We start from the raw sequence: 24,872 nt of genomic DNA on the forward strand, positions 1-24,872 counted from the left end.
AGCTATTTTATACAACTCTTTACTATATTCAACCACTAAGCCCTGGCCCTTTTTCTGATGTGGACTAAATAATAATTATAAGCCAATTCTGGTCAGTCAAGGCATGCAGAATAGTGGTTACCCTCTTGGGACAGGGCATGTTCTCCCCATAGTTCTAGCTGCCATTAGTCACACAAGGCATGCCAGCTTCACCTGCTCGGATTGCTGACCTGGCTCCTAAAGGTCTCTGCCACCTTGGCCCCAAAACCGTCTTTCACTTGCTTGAATCCCATCTGACCTCTAAGACTAAGCTCAAGTGCCATCTCCTCTAATAAGTATTTCCTCATTACTCCAGCTAATTTGACCTCCAGCCTCTTTGAATTCCCCCAACACTTTGCTTGTGTATTATGACACATCATACGCCCCTTGTAGCTAGTTGCATCCATGCTTCATTAAGAACTAAGTGGAAACTGTGAGTCAAGGTTAAGTGACCAATTCTGTGACCTCAGGCCACAAAACTGGACACAGCATCCAGGGTTCTAGGATTTGAGCTGTAGATAAATAACAGAGCCTGCATTTAGTTCACTGAAATAGGTAAAAGTGACTTTATAGGCACACACATACTCTTACTCTCTCTTCATGTCCCTTCTTTCTGCCTTCTGCTCACAGAAAAATCATAAGACAACTTGATGGATGTGTTGTTATTTTTTTAATAAACAGAAACCACATCACTTCATTTGTTACAGAGAATAATAATGAGAGGCAATAATTCAAAAGGGCCCCAGGAAGCTTTTTCATCGACAAAGTAACAGAAAGGATAAGCACCTTCACTGCCCAAGTCTATGGGTAATTTTTTTCTTTTGATCTCTGATCTCCCACCCACATCATTATGCCACTTCCAGAATAGAACTCTGCCTTCAAATCTCCTACTAGTTGGAAGGCTGGTCTATCAGCTTGTCTCAGTTACGGAATGGAGGTCCCTAACTCAGCTGAGGAACCTCGACAAGTCTTCTTTGATTTCAGCCTCATCCCAAGGCCCATGAATGTTTTCTTTAAAAAGCTGCAGGCGAATGAGGTAGAAAGGGCAGAGACATGAGATGGAAACCAGCAGAAGGGCAAAGAGTATGGCTGCCACAGCACTAATGGACAGCAGGCCTCCCAAGGCTGAAAATGCAAAAAGCACTGTGACTCCCACATAGCTGCGGGGAGTACATGCCTTCAGTTTCTTCTGTAACATGGGCCATAGGGCAAAAATTTGGATGGCAAATGTCACCATGACAAAGGCATGTAGGGACCGGGGCAGGCGTGAGGCAAGGCAGACAGAAGCAAAGATGGCCATGTTCAAGGACAGTGTGCTGGATACAATGGCAGCATTGGCACCATAGTCAAAGAAGATGAGGTGGCCTAACAGCATGAAGACTGACATGGCATAGATGGTGTCAGTGCTGACGGACTCTGTCAGAGTCTTCAGCACCGGTGAAAAGCCATACGTGAAAGTTATGAAGACTAGGGCACTCTTCAAGTCAGCCCACCGGGTCCGCCCACTCTTCTTCCGTCCTTCACCTCCATCAATGAGATCAAACAAAACATAGCCAATCAGTGAAGAAGCCAGGCCGGTCCCAAAAAGCCAATGGGGAGCCAGAAGACCCTCATCCATATACCACCAGATAACCACAAAAACACAGACACTGCACAGCTGCTGTATCACCACACTGGACTCAAATACCACAGCCCAATATTGGTATTTCCGGGCATAGACGTTCTTCCGGAGCTCTTCCAGGAAGCTCTGATCCACGTAGTTATCAGGAAAAGGCTGTCGCTCATACAAGACCTTCTGCCACCTGGCCTCTTTGGTGTTAGTTACAGGCTGGGCACACATTATCCTTTCGCTCAAACTCAGGCCAGTTCAATCTCCCTTGCAGAAGTCCATGTGGTTCTCGATCTTTATAAAGTTTTGAAATAAAACCTCTCTGGAAATTCCATGCTGAGCTGTGGTTGATATTGTACCGACCTTCCCTTGCTTTCAAAGGTAGCAACCCAGGCTAGGCCTACAGTAGATGAGTTTGTTCTCTGAGGCAGAACAATACAGCTAAGTTCCTAGAAGAAGAGAGACTATGAATCTATGGAAGTTGTGAAAGGTCAAGGGTAGGACTGAGTTAAAATCAAACCAACTTATTGCTTTATTAGAAGTTTATTAGCAGTCTGAACAGAATACACATGGTGGCCATCTTATAATTATGGATATTAAAATTTCATTTCAGATTTTACATTATAATCCCTTGTCAGCTATCACTTATGGAGTGCTTACTATGTGCTAAGACTGTTACGTAGCTTCTTTCATTTAACCTCCACTACCTTGCAAATTAGTATTAACCTCACTGTAACTAGTAAAAAAGCTGAGATTCAAAGTGCTTAGGTAACTTTAGCCCAAGTTAACAGTGGTAAATAGTGGATCCAGATTCAAATGAAAATTCTGCCCCAAAGCCTGTGCCTCTAAACCAGTTAACTCAGGAGTTCACATCCTTGAGGTCTATAGATGGGCTTCAGACCGTTCAAAAACCCTATCAATGCATATTTGTAGTTGTAATTCATGCAAATTTCTAGGGTTAGGTTCCAAGCTTTTATTGGGCTCTCAAAGGCATCTGTTACTTAAAATAAAAACAAAAAAGTTACCGGTCTAAAGACAAAAGTAAACCTCACGATACAGAAAGATAGGAGCTTTTTGGTTTATCTAACCAAAACCAAGGACTCAAGATTCTTAATCCCTTAACTGAGCTTAACATCCTTTAAAGAGCTATCATCCTGCTTATTAACGGCGAAACTCGGGAGGATCAAAGATAATGATACCCTTTTCACAATGGGAAAACTATGAGTCAGAAATACCAAGGTCATGCAGCAAGTCTGCGAGGAAAATTCTTACTGCCCGACCTTATTTCTTCCATGGAGAGCACGACAGGTTTTGCATCACAAGCCAGACACCCTGAGAGCCCCCCTCACTACAGCAGGGACCCCAGCCCGGGGATCTCACGGCCGCCGCGGGGGCTGGAGGGTCAGAGGCGCCGAAAAGGGCAACGCCCGCCCGCAGGGCGGGGGACGGGGCGGGGGTGGGACAGGGTAGGGTGTCCCCGCGGGAGCCCTACTCCCCCTCCCGGGCCTCCCCCGCCCGCCGCCGCCCCTCACCCAGCCTCGGGCCTGCGGGGGGTGGCGGAGGAGGTCCGGAGACACTGACTCCCACTCGGAACCCACCTGCCCGCGAGCTCGTAGGGGTGCGCGGCCCGGGGGAGAGCGGCCACCCGCCTCCTTCCCCATCCGGGGCGCCGGGGTCATGTCGGCGGCCGACCACTTCCGGGGCCGCCACAACCTCCGCGGCTAGAGCGCCCTTCCTCGGCCTTCGCGGCCACGAGGTCGCTGCTGCCCCCTCCTGGCCGCTCAGAGGAACTCCCGGCTCCTGTCCCGGAAAGAACGCTCTGAGCCAGGAAAGCCGATCCTCAACGGGGAGACTGGGACGTGGCGTCCGAAGGGCAAGGGAGAGAGGCTGGGCTGGGAGAAGAGAGATTATAATGGCTACTTTGATGGAGCTCCTATTATGAACTCAGGCCCTCAGCTAGGGACTTCCCATGCATCCGTGCATCCACTGGACACATATTCACTAAATATCTACAAGTATCAAGCACTGTTTTAGGTGCTAGTGATACAGCGGTGAACAGAACAGACAAAAATCCCTCCCCTCATGAAGCTTTCTGTCTTGTGCATTGACCTGTAAAGTGATGATGTCGTCCTCCTTTCACGGAAGACAAAACTGAAGCTCAGAGAGGTTGTGATTTTTCCAAGGCCACACAGTTGGGAAGTGGATTAACCAAGATTAATATCCAATTGTCTATAGCTTCAAAGTGCAGTTCTTTCCTCTGCCTCCTAGAAGGGATGAGGGTGGAGGGCCCCATGACTGAAAACAGCCAGACACGTTGAATAGGTGGCTGTTAATGTTCAGCTGAGGTCATGGAAATACAAGCAGATGCATGAACAGATGGGAGTAATGAAGAAGCAAAGGGACATAGTAGAACACAAGATGTAGTGGACACAAAAGTCAGAAAACCTAAATCCACTCACTAGCTGTGTGACTCAGCAAATCGCACTGTCTAAGTTTTGATTTCTTCATCTGTAAAATGGTGATAACACTATTTCCTCTTGGCTACTTAATGGGAGAGTCAACAGGGTCAAATATGGAACATAAAAATGCTTTGTAAAGTGTTGACTGCTGTGTAGCCGCTATTAGCTTACTTTGATCATCCTAATGACGGAAATAGCCAAGTGCAATAAACCCTGCAAAATGATCTCTTTCCATTTCCTTCCAGGTTTCTGTTCCAAGATTTGACAAGATTCCGTGGTTTAGTGAGGCCAGCCTCGTAAACAAGCCATTAGTGCTCAGCCTCCCGAAAAGGTAATAGCTCAGCCACTGAGGGCAAAGGTTTCAAGCAAAGTCTCATGGAAGATGATTTCTTAAGGGTTAGGGGCAATCATCTGAGGGGCACAGCTGATCGGTTGAGAGACATAAGTCAAGTGCTCAAAACCCAGAAAGGGCCAGGGTTTCTAAGACAAAAGTGAGCCCTGAGAATTGGCCTGGCTGGAGGAGATAAGACCTCAATTAACCTCCCTCTGTACCACCACCACTTAACAATGCAAGAGAATTTTGCCCATGGACACTGCCTTTCAAAAGACTTCTGTCCTCTTCATCATCTTTTCTCCCTGCTTTAGTCTGAAGTTTTCAAATTTTAACCATCAGAAGTCTAGAACCATAAATTCCTGTCTTTACAGAGTAGCAACTTCCTATATTTAAACTTTGAGACCATCTCCTCCAATCTCACCAGTCCTGCCCTTTCAAACCAACTGCTATGGAACACGTTTCTATTTTTCAAAATTGGGGAAATTCATGTGTAGGGAGCTGCCACTTGAAATAACTGGGTTTCTTCATTCCTCCCCCCTTTTTGATCCCCAGGTGTAGTGATACACCCCAAGGGGGGATGAAAGGAAGGGTGAGTGTGAAAGCTAGAAAGATTATGCTCTCTGAAAACAGTCCTTCCTCCTGTTGGTAACTGTCACGTACCCTCCTGCCCATGGATAAATGACTCTCCATGAGGGATATCCCCTCCACATCCCCACTTCAATAACATGTACCTTTGCCTTGTCTGCTGCAGTTTAAAACACCACATTCTCAGTAAGCAGCTAAACAGTTTTGTGTATTTTCAGAGCACCTATGAAGTGTTTGTTGTTCGATTCTGGGTTTTTTTTTTTTTTTCCATAACTTTGAATATATCTAAACTCTAGCTAATATCTTAGTATAAAGCAGGCAATCAGAGATTGAATAAACCCAAAGGCTTATTTACTAAATAAAAACACAGGTAACATAGTTCTTATTAAAAGTTGTTAGCAGGTCAAGGATCACCATGAGTAATGACAATTTAGCACCTTTTAATTGGGGGCAGGGTACAAACTCACGTAACAGTGGTAGTCAGATGGTCGGCATAAATGAATAGAGCTGGCCAAAGGGAACTGTATTGAAGGGGAGGTCACCTCCCTTAAGGACTGGGACTGCCTGCAGGTATGTGACCCCAGTGGCCAGATCTGCTGGGTTTTCCAACAATAGCAGAAATCTGGATTTTCGTGTGAAATGGCTCCTGTCTGACATCGAAATAGGGTAACATCCCACTATCCCATCCCACCCCAGCCCCTTAGACTTGCCCCTGCAGCCAGGAGCAAAGCATCCCCATGCATGGCTCTCTCACCCCCAGCTCCCTTTTTCCTTGATTGTACAAACCTCTGGTAGGAGGTGGGGAGGGGACTCAGGGTGGGGGGCTTGAAAAAGTCAGGCCCAGAACACAACTGATCACCCTTAGAACTTGCTCACTTTCATAGCCAGGTCCCCGAGTGTCAGAGGGGACGGCCAGCTGAGAAGGGAAAGAGTAGTTTTTCCTGCAGCCAGACATGCTTGAGCTAGTTGCAAGGAGAAATTACCTCACATGGTCTGCTGAAGCTCTACTCATGTCTGTACTGGGAGGATTTGGGCAGCAATCTCAACTCTTGTTAAGAGACATGGTGCTTATCTACCTCGCAAGAATTCTAAAACGACTGGACAGCACCCGTGAGGTGCCCTGAGCTTTCAGAAGGACAAGATAGGAATGGAAAGTCTTTTGCAACGATGCTTCAGGTATCAACAATTCCTAAGGATTGGAAACTCTTCATGCGGCCAAAGCTCTGAGTTCCAAGCTGTTTATTTTTGGCAAAACCCTTTTTTGAGAACTTGGTTAGAAAGTTCTGAATGTGCTTTAAGTATTACCTAGCTTTGGACAAGCAATTCCAACACAGAGCAGTCTGAAAAAGAGAAAGGAACATTTAGCGAAATGTGCTCAGAGCACCCCTAATTGTGAGCTCTGGAAACACACCTCCAGGCTTGGAGGAGGTGAGACCTGGGTCTGAAGATCACTGCCTACAGACCACTTCCTTCCAGGAGGTCTCTCTCAGGTTGGCCTGACTGTGAAGCCACAACCATCATCAGTCTCGAAAGCCCTCAGGTCACACCGGGTCCTGTTTGTTTGAGATTATTGTGTGCTGAAGCAGTTCTAAAGTGGCCTCTGGCCTCTCCTGGTCAGCATTTGGATGTCAAGTCCAAGGCCAGCTGTTCACATATCAAAGACAAAGGCAGTGAAGGAGCTGGGTCAGACCTGCCTCCCAGCTCTCCCAGGGCCCAGGAAAATGGTGGGAGAAATAAAACAATAAATGCCTCATGAACACCGAACTCCCTGCGCATGCCTTTGTTATAAATGAACAAGGGACAATGAAATCTTTCCTCTTAAGAGAGGAGAGGTGTTGTCGGCAGAACTACCAGCGTTCCGAGTGAGTTTCCATTTCTAGGGAGGCCGGGGCAGGCACAGGGCTGTACACACAGGCTGTTTACAATGCTCAGGCCCCCTGCACACCCTGGCTCCTTACGCTGTAATAAAATGAACCACAGCAGCCAGCAGGGCCTGTCACCCTGGGAAGAGAACTGATGTTATCTCTGCAGCATCTCTGCCTCACCTTCTGCCTGGAAAGAAGGAATGTTCCAGAGGAAAAGTGTAGTTGGAAGGAGATGTTTCATGGGAGGAAATGGATGGATTGTTTCAGGGTGCAGGGACAGAAACTGAGAAAGCAGGGCAGGCAGGAGAGGACTGCTTTTGTTAAATATCAGTTAAATATCCATCTGCTTTTCTGAACAATTATTTTCTTGCCTTGTCTGCACACTATCTCTGACAATCTAGAACTGGCATTGGTTAGTTCAAAACCAAAGGGACAGAGAAGCCAGAGTGACTAAAGAGGGAAAATCTTGTGGCAGCTCCAAAATGACCTGGGCCCTCCAGGATCAGAGTGGGGAGCAACTCCTTGGGTGTCCCTAGGGTTCTCTCTGAAACAGCCAAGAGCCTGGTTCTTCAAACCGGGGACTACGGTTCTAACTTGCTCTTGTTTTGATTCCTCAGATATCCTCATTCGTCTGCCACTTTTCTGGTTTCATCCAAGAAGGATATGAAATTGCCAATTTTGTTCCAAGCTCCAGATGTCTTATCTAAGGTACTCAATTTTTTTTTTAATTGAAAAGAAACCTGGAACTTTCCTGGTGGTCCAGTGGTTGGGAATCCGCCTTCCAATGCAGGGGACGTGGGTTCGAGCCCTGGTCGGGGAACTAAGATCCCACATGCCGCGGAGCAACTAAGCCCACGCGCTGCAACCTACTGAGCTCGCACTCTGGAGCCCACGCCCCGCGACGAAGACCCAGTGCAGCCAAAATAAAAATTTTAAAAAAAGAAAAAATAACCATAGCTAGTTCTAGAATGACAGAAAATTTGGGTACAAAGCCATTTCCTATCTCCTTAACACAGCCCTGAGTCTGGATCATCGTCAGTGTTTAACAGAGATTTGTTGAAAGATGTGAATGAACCCCTCTCCTGCACCCTGTCTTGAGTGTCTTAGCGCTCCGTCCACTAGAACTAAGAATCGGGTTAGAATCATCAAAAAGGGAACCCCCAGGGCTTCCCTGGTGGCGCAGTGGTTGAGAATCTGCCTGCCAGTGCAGGGCACGCGGGTTCGAGCCCTGGTCTGGGAAGATCGCACATGCCGCGGAGCGACTGGGCCCGTGAGCCACAACTACTGAGCCTGCGCGTCTGGAGCCTGTGCTCCGCAACAAGAGAGGCCGCGATAGTGAGAGGCCCGCGCACCGCGATGAAGAGTGGCCCCTGCTTGCCGCAACTAGAGAAAGCCCTAGCACAGAAACGAAGACCCAACATAGCAATCAATCAACAAATAAAAACCTTTAAAAGAAAAAAAAAAGGGAACCCCCAAAAATTCATATTGAGGGATCTTCCCTGAGACCTTCAGAGACTGCTTCTAGCCTGTGTCCAGAACGAACCCTTTTCTGCAGTCTCTAACCCCCTACCCCACCCACCATGAACCCCTCTGTCTCCCACCTACAACCCCCTAAACCCATGGAATTTCGCGTTAAGAGCTCGTGATCTCCCCTTCACCTCACGGAAACCTGCCACGACTGGCTGCCGAGTGACACTCCGGGACGCTGCGCTCCAGGGGGCGGGGGGGGGGGTACCCACATCAGGGGTGCTTGTGCAGCGAGCATCTGCCCCAGGTGGAGGCAGACAGAGGACTCTCGGGGATGAGAGCAGTTTCTCCACCCGAAAGATCACAAGTCACACAGCCAGGGCCACTGAAGGCAGCGCGCGAAGCGGCGTTCCGAGAGCCCCTGGCGCAGTGCCCACTCGCAGCCAGAGCCAAGTGTGAGCCGCGGTGGGGACGAGCCCCCGTGTCAGGGGATAAACGCTTACAGAGCCCTCGTGTCGCTTGGCTGAACGCAGATACAGAATAAGTCAGATGCCACCCACACAAATGAGTGTGCGGACGGCCAGGTACGCAACCGCGGAATAAGAGAGAGAGGGGCAAAGTACTGGCGAGAGGAGGTGGGAGGAAAGGTCACCTGCGGCCTGGGGGAGGGGCGAGCGGAGACGGGGCGAGGGAATGATTCAAGAGGAAGCGGCATCTGCACTGGATCTGGAAGATATTCTTTCCACAAGCGGAGGAACAGCCGGGGGAGCAGAGACAGGGAGACTGAGCGTGCGGGCAGAACATCAAGGCATCAGGCCGGCAGGAGCCCTGGCTGAAGTGGGAGGGACCTAAGGAGGGGGGTGGACCCCGCCCGGGCACGGAGGGGACGTGCCAACGTTCCCGGTTTACAAGCACAGAAGTGGCGGAGTCAGGGCTGTGCTTGAGAGTCAAGCACGAATCCCCCTAACACCCTAGACTGGACGGGCAAGTGGGTAAGAAATGCACGGAGGGGCCTGAGCGGAGACAGGGCTGACCCCTCTGTTGCTGCAGAGCCAGCAAGAAGCCTTCTAGTCACTCGTCTCTGAACTTCTTACTGAGACAGGCTCTCCCCTGCTACCGAGCGCCTCCTCGTCCGAGTCTGCTCTGGGTCTCAGTACACCGTGCCATCCTAGGCACTAAGGTTCTGAGGCGGGGGAGGAAAGCGGGTCGAGCGAGAGGCACCCCCTTCAGCAGAGCTTAGAATTTCACGGCTGCAATACTCACATGCGGCCACTAGATGGAAGCCAAGAGCAACAGCTTCCTCGGCCTGGCCAATAGGCTGAGCCCGCGGGGACTGGTCTCTAGGCGGACCCAGGAGGTCGCAAGTCCATCGCTTCTGCTGGGACAGGAGACTCCGGTACCTCATGAACCCCTAACCCTCACCATTACCCTGTCGGGGGCTGACCCTCCACCAGAGAAAGAGAGAGAGAGTCGCTCTTGCTGATTGGAAGGGCTAACAGGTGTAGGGGAGACAAAAGTTTACTGTACCTTTGCCGTCTTAGGGTTTGGGGCTGGGCCTGAGATTAAATTGACAGAGTAACAGGAGAAAAGCATGTAAATTTATTTACTAGAAGTTTTATGTGACACAGGACCCTTTATAAGGAAATGAAGACCCAAAGTGGCAAGACCTGAATGTTTTTATAGTAGGTTAAAAAAAGAGGGGCAATTGTGGAAAAGTAACTAAACTGTGGGGAGGCTAAAGGAGGATAAGAATTATTTCGAAAAGGTCTGTTTGTACAGAATTCTCTTGGCTTCAACTTCTTGTCCTTGAAGATAAGAATGATGCTTTCCTCCCGGTATTAGGACATCTCCCGTTTGGGGTTTTTTCTCCTGATTTTCGGAAGAAAAGGAGGAGGGTCAGAGCACCCTTCTTGCACCTGCTGTTTTTTCCAAGTGTCTTAGCTCAAAATGATGCTGAGGCCAAAGTGGCAGATTTGGGGGAGGCATATTCTGCCACCCTTCATAGGGACCTGGGATCCCTGTTCCGTTGGGGCACCTGGCAGCTGCCTCACGTCAGATCCTTGCCTGCCACACAGACCTCCTTAGATCTGAATGCAGCCCCCAGAGTCGGCTGCGAGCACGAGGCCTGCATGTGTGCGCTGCTCCTTTCTAGAGAGAAACTGTGTTGTACCTTGTGGGAGTGGAATGCACCATCTCTTATCTCTTCCTACTCCTCCAAATCAGGGACCTGTCTGGAAGCTGTGGTAGCCCCGCAGCCAACTAGAGGTCCTGGCCCCAGGGCACAGGTGCAAAGGTCCTGCCACCTGGCTCCCTTCCTCCTCACCATCACAGGTCAAAAGGCAGAACTTCGAACATCCACATTCCAAATGGCCTTTCTGTCCTGCCCAGGAGCACTCCCAGGGCAGGGGCAAGTCTCTGTGTGACTGGAGCAGGATGCCTTAGTGAATAGCCAGAGAGACAGAGAAGAAACAGAGGCTCAGAGACAGAGAAGAAACAGAGGCTCAGAGACAGAAAGACAGGGAGAGGGAGACAAAGAGCAAGACAGCAGAAGCCAGAGACACATAGAGAGGTCAGGGGACAACAGACACCAAAAAGGAAACAGAAGAGGAGAGTCGGAGCTACCAAAGAAGAAAAACAGCAAATGAAGACAGAGAAATGAGGCCTAAACACTTCCCCATTTAAACACCTGTGGAGCAGCTTCTTTACTAGGCAGGGCTTTCACCTGCCTTTTCCAGGCCTTGACTCAGGACTCCTCCAGATGCCGTGAAAGAAGAAAGCGAACCATGATAATTGGATACCTGAGGTCGGGAGGTGACTTAGAGCTCACGGACAGGCAGAGCCGACGTGGGGCTGATCGGGGAACTGCAGCTGGAGCCCCTGGAGCCTCTTTGCCTGCTTGCAGGGTTGGCTGTGACCAATTCTTTGAGGAGAATAAAGTGCCCGCCACTCCCTCCATTCCTGCCCCCAGCCCCGGCTACTCTCCTTGACTGGCTTTGTTGTTCCAGCCTTAACGAGTCAGGGGAAAGAGGAGAGCATTGTTTATGTTGCTTTTGGCAGACCTGCGACAAAAAGCCCTGGGTGACAACACTGCAGTGGAGATGTGGCTGGGAACACATATGGGAGGCGACTTCCAGTTTCCTCACCACTGAGAACTCTATTATTATTTTCTCTCATTGACTCTCAGTTTTTGAAAATTCACGACCACCAGGGAAACATCCTCACATACTCCCCATCCCTCCTCCTGTTGATCAAACACATACAACAACAAGTACAACGTTTAAAGGGAAGTACTGATGCGTACCACTGACCTGAAATAATGATCTAAATGTAAATAATGATATAAATAATGAAATAAAAACCAAGTTTAACAAGTCTGGATGGTAAGTACACGGCTGTCGATCATTTCGCGTATGTTGGAAATTTTTCCTAGTGAACAGCAAGAGTATCTTTAAAACTATGTTCAGCTTTGTTCTTTAATTGAGATGGTTGGTGTTGTCAGAGAGCAGGAAAATGTGTAATTATGATAGGGGTTTTTTTGTTTGAATATTGAAAACAGTTCTCCGACCACTACTTTTTGGATCCTCAGGGATGAAGGAATCATTATGTCCTGATATGGACCCTAAGAGTCCACTCTCTTCCTGAGAAAAGGTAGTCTTTCTTTGACCCTTTATGCAAAGAATTTTCTGGCTGATGGAAACTAAATGTACGTGCTATTGGACAAATCTCTTAACCTTTCTGGGCCAGTTTCCTCACCGTGTTCAATGAAAGAGTTGAAGTAGGTGACTGACGAGGTGCCTCCCAGTTAAGGCAGGAGAGGGAAGGAGGAAAGGAACAGAGGCGTTGGGCGAGACCAGAGGCAGATTTGTTGGTGCCCCTCGACTCATGCTTGTGATGGCTATTTTTTAAATTACCATCTGGTGCTTACATTTTTCAGTTTTTGTTATGTGGACAGGTGTGTGTGTGAGAGAGAGACAGAGACAGAGGAGAGGAAGAGGGAGGGAGAGGGAGAAACAATTCTGTTTCTTTCCCAAAGATTCCAGGAGGCCAAGGACTTGGGCCACGAGCCGGAGCTTAGGCACCTGAGCAGACATGCAGCTCAGGTATGAAGGTGTTTCCAGGTGTGAAGTGTGGAGAGCAGGCTTCGGCTTCTGGGGCCCAGCTGAGCTCTGCGACATGCCTTGGCCTGGCTCTCCTGTCACACTGCCATCTGCTCTCCTGGGGACAGCTGCTCGGGAAACATTTGAGCCCCATGAACGTTTCCGAGCCTCCTTTCTTGGTGGCTCTGACTGTACAGATGATAACAGCTGGGGGCCTGTGCTCAGAACCACCGGCCAGTTCACTCTCCATTCCTGCTAGTGTGCTGAGCGGGCCCGAGGGAAACCGGGAGTGAGAAGGACGTGCTGCGGAAGGAAAAGGCCTTGATTCCAGGGCTGAGGAAGGAAGCTGAGGCCCAGGGAGAACACAGAATCCCAAACTGTCTGCGTCGGCTGCTTTGTAGACCGGCCAGGCAGGATCGCCCGTCACGGCTGCCTAACAAACACATTGCACAGACAGCCCCAGGGCCTTTGCCCGCCTCTCCAAGTGAGGAGGGACGCACTGGCTCTTCTCAGGGTTGAGGCTTTGGCTGACGGCGAGTCTCAAGTGAAGTCACTGCCACTTTCCTGGCAGAGGTGACTGAAGCCACACATCAAAGACTCTTTCTTCTCACCATAGACAGCGTGGGCAGGATTAGAGTTGGCCTCTGGCCTATTGGCCGCAGAAACCAGCAGCACCAGGGGGATGGGAGGCCCAGGGCGTTTCTGTGACTGACCACAGCCAAGTCTCTCATCGCCAGGTCTGGAGCCGAGCAATTTGCCTCCAGCCTCTGCGTTTCCTAAGAATTCGGTACAGATGACTTTGTTGGACACAAATGTCCTGTAATGTTTCCCTGAGGACAGTGCTGTTATAATAGTGATCTTCACACATGTGTGTCTTGTAGGGATTTATGGACATACATGTATGCTGGTCATGTCTCTGTTTATACCTGATGGCTTAAAACGCTCACACTGATTCATTCATTCGGCCAACACGTGTTGAATGCCTACTGTGTGCCGATTCTGAGACGGGTTCTAGATTCCTGTCCTATTTCAGGTCAGTGGTGTTCATCAGTACTTCCCTTGGAAACTTGTACTTGTCGTTATACATGTTTGGTCAACATAAACAGGAGAAGGACTTAGGAGTACGCAGGGTAGTTCCCGTGGTGATCACGAGCTTTCAAAACTTGAGTCAAGGGGAAAGAAATAATAAAAAGAGTTCTCGGTGGTGAGAAAATTGGAAGTCAGCCTCTTATACATCCAAAGATGTGTGAGATACATTCTTGTTCTTAAAGAACTCTCAGCCTGGGGCTTCCCTGGTGGCGCAGTGGTTGAGAATCTGCCTGCCAATGCAGGGGACATGGGTTCGAGCCCTGGTCTGGGAAGATCCCACATGCCGCGGAGCAACTAGGCCCGTGAGCCACAACTACTGAGCCTGCGTGTCTGGAACCTGTGCTCCGCAACAAGAGAGGCCGCGATGGTGAGAGGCCCGTGCACCGCGATGAAGAGTGGCCCCTGCTCGCCGCAACTAGAGAAAGCCCTCGCACAGAAACGAAGACCCAACACAGCCAAAAATAAATAAATAAATAAATTAATTAATTAATTAATTAAAAAAAAAAAAAAGAACTCTCAGCCTGGCGGAGGAAACAAACACATTAAAAAAATAAAAGAATAACAGTACAAATCGCTACAAGAGTTATACCAAATCTGTGATGGACCCCGAGAGGCGGGCACCCAGGTAAGGGGGTCAGGAGAAAGATTTTCTGAGAAAGAAACATCTAAGCTATATCATTAAAGGGTAAGGAGTTAACAAGGCCAGATAAGGCAATATATATGGCATTTTTTCCCTCGGATTCCAAAGGATGACAGTCATCGTGGTGGGGGACTCTGGAGTCACAGGCTCAGCTGTCATTCACCTAGCAAGCTCCTGCCGTGCACCATGCGTGTTTGTTGCTTGGTTTGCCATGAACCCCGTGATTCCAGTCCCTGTGGGGTCTGGTGTATTCTTATGCAGAAACCAGAAGTCTGGAAAAGGTGGCAGAATCAACTGCAGGAAAGACAAGCATCTGCTTCTAACTCGACTAAAACCAAACCTGCCTGAGAACCCTCCCACCCCACCTCCAGCATCCAGACCTTCCTCATCCTTTCAAACCAAACAAAGATGCTGCTTCCAGAAGCCCTTCCTGATTCCTCACGTGGGACGCAGTCACTCTCTTTGCTGAAGGCCCAGAAGCATCCTCGCTTCTTCAGTGTTACCTTGTGCATCCAGCCTTGAATCGCAGTTTCAGAACAGTGTCTTAGTCTCAGAACTGAAAGATGTGAGGGACAGAGGGAAAAGCCTGGGCCCCAGGAGATCCCACCCCCAGGGTACAGGGAAGATAAGGTAGGAGGTTGAATCAGCCCAGAAGAGTAAAGGAGTCAGCCCTGGGGGGTGGGAGTGGGGGCTTGATGGGCTTGATGGTGGGCAGGGTATGGGGGGGTCCTCTCCAGCCTCCCTCTTCCCTCCTCCCACGGACAACTGGCCGTTCCAGGCTGTCCTCACTTACCTGGAGCGGGTTGGCCAGGTCTTTCTTCCATGTTGTTGCACAGCGTTCCTAGGTTGGAATGCCGCCCCCCTCCTTGCTCACCACCTCCAACACCTACCTGAGCACCGCCTGTTCTTTCAACCCTCCTCAGACCCTTTCCTTGACGCCCCACTCCCACCAGATGAGCTCAGCGCCTCCCTTCCGCTCCCCTGTGGCCTCAGTATATTTCTGCCCTTCAACACCAGCACACTTCTTGGTACCCAGGCTGCTGGGTGGTGAGCAGCTTGCAGTCAGAAGCCGTGTCTTCTTTATCTTGGTGTCCCCAGTACGTAGCAAATGGACAAATACATAAGTCTGTATTCATCCCTGGTCTTCCTTTGGGCCAGAAACCTTCTTATTCATCTTTGTGACTCCATCACAGCGCCCTCTACGTGGTGGCCTCACGATGAAGGTTTGTTGCCGAGTGATAAATCTAGCCGTTCCCACTCATGCTTTCACATGCCAGCCCACGGCGTGGGGATACTGAGTTGCTTCTTTGAAAATGGCCTGTAAATTTGAAATGTATTTTAAATATTTGTCAAAGGCATCAAACGTGGTACATCGTTTACAGTCCTCAATCCCCAATAATGCCGCACGCAAGCAACACGTGTCTCTCACGAGACAATCCAGCAAAAGTCACCTTAGGAGCCCAGCCCAGGCACTCACTGCCCACGCTACACAGACACATTCCTCCTCCTCCCGTTCCGCACACCTCGCAGGGCAGCCCAGGAGCAGGTCAGGGCACAGGCGTGCACACCTGCAGTGATAGGTCGCCAACTCGACCACGTGGAAGAGGAGCCTTCAGTTCCTGGAGACTGTCTGCTTGTCCCTGTGGCCCTCCTCTCCCCTGAATTCTATGCTTCCTAAGAACCTATCTCACGACTCTGGTGTCAGTGTGAATGGGGAAGGGTAAGAGAATCCCCAGACAGAATGTTAACCTCAAGCTGCCATTTGCTCCCTAACCAAGCTTTCATCAGTCATGCGAATGAGAAGCCTGTGTTTCAGGTGGAAACGCCCCGAAGCCCACTCTTCCACCCTTTGGCACAAGTGGAGTCAGAAAGAAAGCAGGGGTTCCAGTGAGCAGAAGGGGTGCCCCACTCTCCCTGCGCTGGTGGTTTCTTTGCCTCCCTCCTCTAGGGGAGAGAGGGGGCTCAGGACCCACACACCAGCTCCGGTTCTGCCTAGGGCTTGATCGGCGGCTCCGGGGAGGTGCAGAAGGGCCACGTGGTGCTGGGCAGTGCAGGCTTGAGAGCTGATGTCAGGCCAAAGTGAAGGCGTGAGAAAAGAGGGTAGGATTTCAGAGGGACCAGAGAAAGGAGGTTTGCAGAAGTCTCCTATTCATTCTTCTCAGGCCGTCAGAGGTCTTCAACTAGTCCAGATGGTGGAACTTTTGTATGAAATGTAGGAAGTGTGTCGCCCACGAGAGAGCGCAGCCCCTCAGACTGGGTGCTCGGGTTGGAAAGAGGGACCTAGCTGGATTTCAGCCCCCAGCCCCACCCCCGCTGCCAGCTGTCTTATTCCTGTTCCACTGTACGCAGGGGCCCAAGGTCACCGTTTAGTCTGTGGCTCAACCCCTCCTGCCTAAACCCTCTCTGAATTTACCAGCCACAGACAAGCCTGGGTTTCATATCCACCGGGGTGGGGCTGAGACCGAAGTGTCCATCTCTGTTTCATGGAAGAAATAACGGTTACTTCTCTCACCCCTCCACCCATTACCCAGTTCTTTGCTGCCCCAGATTCCCCACCATTTCCTCACCTCTCTCTGTCTCTCTCTCTCCGCACAGGCCGGGGGGAACCAGAGAGACCCCACGCTGATCAGAAACAAGCAGCTGTGCTCCACGTGTCGAGCAATGAAAATGGTAGTCGAGGAGAATGGCAGACGTGGGCGTGAGCATCCCCAGGGCACAGCCCTACCGCTTCCCCACCAAAGCCCAGCAGAGGGACCATGACGGGGCCTTGCAGGAAGGGCTGCAGATGAGCAGCTGCTGGTCCTGGGGACACCGTCTCCTGACACGATATGCTAAATCTCCCCATTTGCAACAAACCAAATGATAAATGAACCAAGGCAGCTTGGGCCAGAGGGGAAGAGCCGAGATGAGCCACGCTGCTTTGGGCTCCTCGGGTAACCGCACCTTACAGAGGTGCCGGAGGTTATGGAGGCTCTTCTCCCCATTACCACGTCTCCAACACAACACTCCAGCATCACACCCATGAAACAAGCAGCTTCATCTTGGGGTTTGTCATAAATTCAGCCATGACCGCAGTGGTGGTGGAGCTGGGGAGAGATTCTCTGGTTCTTCCTGGCTATAGGGGTCATTTGTAACTGGTGGGGGGGGATGGTGGGTAGGGGGAGTTCTAGGAAAAGAAAGGCTATCAAAGGGATGTGGGCGCCACAAGGACGTAGCTCTGCCATCAGAGCTGCTGAAGAAAGAGGCGTGGTTTGGGGGGTGCTGTACGTGTTGGAGCTAGGTCTTGGGTCAGTTTAGGGGGTAGGGTTAGGGACCTTCAGAGCGAGCACCAGGCTGGGTGGAAGGTTAATTTAGCTAAACGGTTAGGTTAGGGTTTGGGAAGGGTCTCTCCAATTCTAATAGCCTGTGATTCTCCTTTGACTCGGGGAGGAAGGTGGGGCGAGATGTGCAGAAAGAGGAAGGATAAGGAGTGGAAGACAAACGGGAGACACGAGAGAGGCTCCTTTGATGAGTTCATGGCAAAACTGCTTCCAGCCAGCAAGCACTTCTCTGGGTTGTCACGTGGGATTTGGAAATGTAACTGAAGCTACCAGCAAAGCTGTACCTGGATGTCCCGATCTCTGTTCATGTCCTGCATAATTAGGATCACGGTGTTCAGTATTAGCACTGACTGGGATCTGAGAAGCTGGGATTGGGATTTCTCCTGGTCTCATTCCTGGAATCACTGTGTCCACATTTAGAATGTGGCCTGACCCCAGGCCTAAGCGGGCCCTGGCCAGCTGGCTCACTTGGGACCTTGACAACTGTTCTCTTTCTCAAGACCTCTTTTCTGACCTTTGCTCTTGCCCAAACCTGCCCCAAGTGGAAGCACACACCGTGGTTTTACCATTCCTGCAGATGCCCAAAGGAAGGGCCTCAGACACAAAAGTGCCCAAGGGCCCTTCCCTACCATTGTCAGAACTGGGGCGCACACACCCTGGTGGGAAGTGATAGAAAATGAGCGTGAAATACCCGTGTCTCTCTATGTGCAGTAGCAGCTCCCCTTCCTTCTGGGGCGGGGACTGGGGAGGGGAGGGGCTGTCTGTCTGCTGTTGTCACTGAGACCCCTCCATTCTCTGCAGGGGGTTGAGCGGAGATATTGGGAAAGCATAAAAAGACTCCTAAAAATAGAAGGGACTTCCTCAACTTGATATAGGGTGTCTACAAAAAACCCACAGCTAACATCGGACTTAGTGAGGAAAGACTGGATATTTTCCCCTAAGATCAGGGACAAGACCAGGATGTGTGCTCTTGCCACTGCTGTTCGCCATTGTACTGTACCTTCTAGTCAGGACAGTTAAGGCAAGAAAAAGAAATTAAAGGTATCCTGATTAGAAAGGAAAGCATAAAACTGTATTTGCAGATGATGTGATTTTATATATAGAAAGTCCTAAGGGTTCCATAAAAAATCTACTAGAGCTAATAAATGAGTACGGCAGAGTCACAAGACACAAGATCAATATACAGAAAATAATTTTATTCCTAGGTATTCGCAGTGGACAATCCAAAACTGAAATTAAGAAAACAATTCCATTTATAAAAGCATCAAAAAATTAAAATACTTAGGAATAAATTTAACAAGAGAAAGGAGAAAGCAGAAAATGATGTTTTGTTTTTTTTTTAATTAACTTATTTATTTATTTTTGGCTGTGTTGGGTCTTCGTTTCTGTGCGAGGGCTTTCTCTAGTTGTGGCAAGCGGGGGCCACTCCTCATCGCGGTGCGCGGGCCTCTCACTGTCGCGGCTTCTCTTGTTGTGGAGCACAGGCTCCAGACGCGCAGGCTCAGTAGTTGTGGCTCACGGGCCTAGTTGCTCCGCGGCATGTGGGATCTTCCCAGACCAGGGCTCAAACCCGTGTCCCCTGCATTGGCAGGCAGGTTCTCAACCACTGCGCCACCAGGGAAGCCCAGAAAATGATGTATTAATAACTCATATTAAATACAACTTGAGTTTGCTAAGGCAGTACGTTATTTCTTTAAATTAGAATGCAGTTTGGGGCATTGTTCTACATGGGACTTTCTTCCATTGGTGCAACCAAGAACTATGATAATCCCAGATGATCTGAAACTATCCTTTAGCAACTATCCATAGCAAATACTATGAGTCATAGGTAAATCAAAGATTTAAATTAGGACACAGCTTTGTATCTGGTTATATCGGTTGTGGATTGAGAAATATAATAAGTAAAATGCTTAGGGAATGCTTTAGGGATGAGCTTCTTGAGTGGTTTCATTTTCTGGTTATAGTACATAGTTAGACAAAAAAAGTTGTTTTTAACCTCTTTGCCTGAACAGCTATGGAAACTACTGTAGAAACTATAATCTTCCTTTGTACCTTCATAAGAATAGTACAAGGCAGAGGATAGGAGATTTCTTCGATAACTTAGGCAGAACTAAATACAAATTCTCCATGTGGATGACATATCTAATTCATAAAGTATGGGAGATTGCACATAAATTTTCTTGAGTCTAAGACAGCCTCTGCTACTTTATAGTGACTAAAATTACTGTTATCAGTTTGTTGTCATTTGCTGCTTTCTTATCAAGATCAAGTATATCAAAAATAAAATCCAGTCAAAGTTGGCTTAGTTGGATTTCAGGGTTTTTTCTGCATTTAACTACCAGACCGGGAAGAAGGACTAAGTTTTCACTTTATTAAAAAACTCAAAACATGGAGTCACCCCAGATAAGGCACCAAGATTGGTGGACTTGCCTTGCGGTAGATGGTTGAAATGTAAACATACAGTCACCCTTCCATATGACTAAACAAAAAAGTTATATGTGATCTAATGGCAATCTTTAATTTGTTTCCTCTACAGAGAGCAGTAACGTGAGAAAATAAATAGGTCTTTTTGTAACCTTAGATGACAGCAGGAGTTGTTATATTTCCCTGTATGAGCTCAGAGCCATTTGTACAAACTAAAGTATAGACTCAGATGCACCAAGACCACGTCCTGGCCCAAGCAGACAGGGCCATGGAAGAAATGTGTATTTGAGCAGTACAGACTCCAGCACTAGTGACATTTACCGCCCCCAACTCTATACTTTTTAAGTGCTCTTCTATTGGATCACAATAAAAGTCATTCTAAAAAATATTCCTTACAGACTTTAAATGGAAAACTGGAATTTCTGAGCCAAAGGTACTCTTCTATGAAAGAGACTTTTGAAATGTTTTGTTCCAATTTATTTATCTTGCAAGTTTGGTACTTTAAAGAAAGTCTCAAATCCTGAGTCATTAATTGTGTGTGTTTTTTTAAAACAAGCTCTTATTCCTTTAAAGCTAAGACCGAAGATTGAACCAATCCTAAAATCATGTCAATCCCAGACAGAAGTATCATTAGATTAGTCTTTTTTTTTTTTTTCAGTGTAGTGAAGGACAACATCCTACTTCTGTTTGAGATTTAGCTAGTGTGACTCTGAAGTCAGGTCCTTGTTCTGTTTGTAGCTTATAAAATCTGTCCTCACAGTTTTTAAGCCTCACTACATATATAAGCATATTGGAATTGTCCTTACTGAAATAATTTTTTAAACTGACTTTAATTATAGCCATTGTAGGAATTAAATGATGTTTGTTGACTGGAAGGAATGAAGGAAAAAAGGGAGGGAAGGAGGAAAAGAGAGAGGAAATAAGTATGAGCAGATAGACATATATTTGTTGAATTATGGTGTAGGTAGATCTTAAACTATTCAGTCTTACAAATACCACCTTCTTGTTTGCCCAAAATGGGTAATAGAAGGGATTTTTCTTTTTCTTAGTCCCAGTGAGTCCTCCAATGGCAATTTAATAAAATTAACTGACTGGACTGACCATATTTTTAGTAGCAAAGTAAAAATAATCCTGGAAAATCTCTGTGGAAGTAGATACCAGGAAATGAATGTAGAGACGTAGATTGCCCATACAAGTTTACAGATTGGTCAGTCTTTAGAAATAAAACAATTTAAAATAATGTAGAAACGGTTTGAGCTTATATACCTTTTGGTTGAGGGTCACTTCCACGGTCTCAGCCACCAGGAGAAATAGGGAGTGATCAAGACATTTTTCTCGAGAATTGGAAGGTTCTAAACAAAATATTCTCAGTTTTGCACTGATCTGGAAGTGTTGTTACTTTTTTTTCTGAGAACTGGAGGATTCTCTCCTTAATCCCTTCTACTTTCAGACCATATATTATCTGACAGTGGAATAAAACATTTTTTTAAATGAAGCTTTTATCAAAATCCATGAAAATACTACTAAAGTAAAGGGACCTTCGGAAGTGGTGGTCTTTGGCCAGTCATCTCACACTGCTCCCAAGTGGTCTGAACACCAGGTTAACAGGTGCTGGGGTCGAGAGACCACCTGTGTTTTAAAATGTACAATGACACATTCCTTTCCACCAAGCCCTAGCCAAATCACTGATGTGTATTCTTGCTTCTTCCAGTCAGAATGATGAGTCTTCATCCACCAAAAGCCCAGACTGTACCCAAACGTCCTCGTGATGACATCCCAACAGGTTTGCTTTCTTTTGGAGTACTTGTAGTGGGAGACATACCACCCCCAGAGTAATACCTAAGATAATTTCTAAATTTTCTGAACAAATTTCCATTCTCCATCCCTTCTCTTTCACATACTGCTTCTTGACCTGTTTCGACTGGTCCACAGCCCTCCCTTCACTCCAGCCATACCTGTCCCCTCTTCAGGCCTCACTTGCCTTTATCCATGGCGTGTTCCTTCCCAGGTCCTCTCCACGCCACAGGGCTCTGCCCCATTCTTCCTAAAGAGCCCCATAATCCACTTGCTGAAGAATGTCCATAGGGACGGGGCACAAAGTAGTTAATTCCCTTCTCAGGTAGTCTTGATAGTACCAATTAAGGTGGGAAGGGAGATGTGTCCCCACACCCATGGCATGGCCTCGCCAAGCCCTGAGCCTTCCCTTCCACAGGCTCCCTAGAACTCCTGCCTTCTCCTGGCAGCTGGCCAGCGCTATTCTTATGTTCATGTGCTGGTATGGAAAAAAAGGACAGCGCGACTCTGTCTCCAGCTTCAGCATTGACCTAAGTCTTATCTTTTAGAAAAGCCAACACTGGGCTGGCAAAGAGGGGGTGGGTCATTCTTGGGAGTGATATGATTCAAGGGTTTGATGTAGTATAGGCTGTCACTTTAGTAACTTTGTCCATCTTCTCATTTGCTCCCAGATTAACTGAAGCCACTTTCAGTTTTTCTCTTATTTGATACACACAGTAAGGAAAAATCAAGTTCACTGTGTACTGATGGGAAAGTCTAAGTTCTATCCTGGGAGGTTGCAGAGGAGCTTGAGCCAGAACTGAACTGAGAGGACATCAAGAAAGGAAATTTGAGGGTAGAAGGGATATCTTGAAGGGATGTCAAAAGGGAGGACCAGAGACGCAGGCGACAGCTGAGGTTAGGAGATAAGCACTCTAGCGGAGTGAAAGACTGCTGGTCCCAATCCCTTCTTATGTATCCAAAAATATTGGCCTCGCTCGTGACTTTCATTTAGCCAAAGTGGACTGAAGATCCAAGAGCTAAGAGCATCCTGCCAATGACAGCTGCCCCCCATCTGCCTGCAACCACTTCATTCTCTTGAAGCCTAGGGAACACTGGGTGACAGGCATGTGCAGTTGGTTTCAGGGTTCTCCGTACCAGCCATACATTCAATCTGAGTTCCCCTTAAACCTGAATTTTTTCAGATCTGCCTCACAAAGGATAAAACACACATACACGTGCACACACACTCACACACAATTACATGCCCTTCCCTCAGCAGGAATGTTTATTTTCTGATTCTACAGGACAGTGTGATAAGATGCCTTTCATCAATTTATTAACCCTGGGAGTGTATTTCAATTACCAGTATAAGAACTAGACTCAGTGTACATAGATCAGCACATGATGTTCTGGACAGACCTCGTTCTTGCCCACAGAGTTCATCCAAGGACAGCAGTGTTGGAGGTGGGACTTCAGAGAGAGTGCTTATGGAGCTGAAGCTTGGTAGATCTGCAGTTGATTCCAGTCGCAACCCTTCTGAGCTGAGCTTTGCTCTTGTATGTGCTCTCTGAGGTCAAAGAAAAATCCTAGGAGCAAAGAGACCTGCATTCAGACCCTAGTCTTGCTAGACAGGTTTGGCCGTATTGTTGAAACTATCCGGGTCTCTGTGTTCCCACCTTTAAAACCAGAGAAACATTTTGCCCTCCCCCACCCCCAAGAGCCAGACACTCAATACAAGCAGCCTTCACCTTTGACTGACCCAGAAAACCTGCTGACACTGCCCCAGCCCCACTGGTTTATACAGTTTAGACACGTCCCTGTGCTGCGTAGCCTGTGGACATGCTGCAAATACCAAATGGCTGACTCATCCCAGCGAACATCACTGCCAGTGACTCTAACTCATTCTGTTGGTCATGACAGTAATCTCTAGTATTTTTCTGGATTCAGCTAAACTTGATATGTCCTCGATAATTATTAGTGAGAACTAAGTAAATGGAGAGAGCCTATCTCTATTAAGTGATGGGGTTTCTTCTGGATTTGTTTATCTTGACTTTGGCCTTGAGTCCAGCGTTCCATGAAACTCACAGGCTCTTGTCCATAAACACTGGTAGAGCTGCTAACCACCTGACTTAGGTCTACCACCTGGCCCGGTGCTGAGATATGGCACAGAGGGTTAGGATTAAGGAGATCTGGGTTCTGGTCCTCAGTCCATCATGACCCTGGACCTGTTTCCTCTTCATTACAGCAATGACACTGAACTGGGTCCTAGGTTTGTGATCTTGTGACATCTCTTAGCTCTCATTCAGCTGGACTAAAGAGCTTCTTCCAGAGAATTCAGGACTCCAGTTCCCTTAGTCATTCAGTGATTTCCAATGGGAAGATGCTATTTTATGCACTGATTTACTCTCCTTCACAATGAGTATTCTCGAAGAGTTGAATATTAACCAACTTTTTGTATATAAACTCATATTCAAAGAAGAAGTCAGGATGGTAAGGATTTTAAGGAGCCCTAAAATAAATTATTTCATAAAATGAAGGTTCCTTTTGAAATACAAGTACTTTTCCACTACTGCAGCCTTTCATAAGATCATGTTTGTTTGAAGAGCAGAACCACATACGTGTCCCTGAAAAGTCTTCTGAGAATTGAATCCTCTTTTCCCTTTGACCCATGTTACAACTCCAGACACACTTTATCTTCATTTATAATTTACTTGGCAATGTCTCCAAATATTTGAGTTATGTTTCTAAGCACTCCTTTCTGGCCTCTTTGACAAGATTTGTAAAAGCTTAAGTTGGTGGGGGCTAAGATGGTTCTAGTAAAAGGGATTCTCATGTGAATTTTGAAGCTGTTTTATAAGGTTAAAGAAGTCTTTGGTGACATTGGTTATTTTGAGTAGATTTAAAAAATAGACTCTAAGGAGCCCTTGTCCTTCCTTCTTACACTGTCCTCCAGATAGCGTTCGCTACAGACTGCCCATTCTGGGCCCCAGAACAGCTGTCTTCCGTGGACTGCTGTCAGGTGCCTACAAAACTCTGCAGGAGATGCAACTCTCTTCCTTGCCCAGAAAGGAACCAGTGGGCAAGACAATGAGGCAGTGAGTGGTCGGAGCTCATCACCTTCCAGACTCTCAGAGAGAAAGCATCCTCACCAAGCCAGTTTCTGACACTAGTGTCTTCTCATCACTTCCT

General features: G+C 47.9%; 2 protein-coding genes across 2 annotated transcripts; one reads left to right on the plus strand and one right to left on the minus strand.

Annotated features, from left to right (window-relative positions):
* Positions 1-669: 669 nt before the first annotated feature.
* PIGC (phosphatidylinositol glycan anchor biosynthesis class C) lies at positions 670-3,332 on the minus strand. The gene is made up of 2 exons (XM_059903541.1): positions 3,226-3,332; positions 670-2,076 (listed from the first exon to the last, which is right to left on the minus strand). The coding sequence occupies exon 2, from the start codon at positions 1,856-1,858 to the stop codon at positions 965-967; it is 894 nt and encodes a 297-aa protein (XP_059759524.1). The 5' UTR covers positions 1,859-2,076; positions 3,226-3,332; the 3' UTR covers positions 670-964.
* On the plus strand, positions 2,848-24,872 carry C1H1orf105 (chromosome 1 C1orf105 homolog). Its single transcript, XM_059929985.1, is given in 7 exon segments — positions 2,848-3,093; positions 4,332-4,417; positions 7,488-7,578; positions 16,759-16,831; positions 19,228-19,311; positions 21,619-21,690; positions 24,637-24,872. Coding segments are annotated over 7 exon segments (798 nt in total). The 3' UTR covers positions 24,783-24,872.

The sequence above is a fragment of the Balaenoptera ricei genome, chromosome 1 (assembly GCF_028023285.1).
Source record: "Balaenoptera ricei isolate mBalRic1 chromosome 1, mBalRic1.hap2, whole genome shotgun sequence".
Classification (NCBI taxonomy): domain Eukaryota; kingdom Metazoa; phylum Chordata; class Mammalia; order Artiodactyla; family Balaenopteridae; genus Balaenoptera; species Balaenoptera ricei.

What these genes read in the sequence shown, in the direction of transcription:
- PIGC (XM_059903541.1), bottom strand. Translation starts at nt 1,858, where the DNA reads ATGTGTGCCCAGCCTGTAACTAACACCAAAGAGGCCAGGTGGCAGAAG.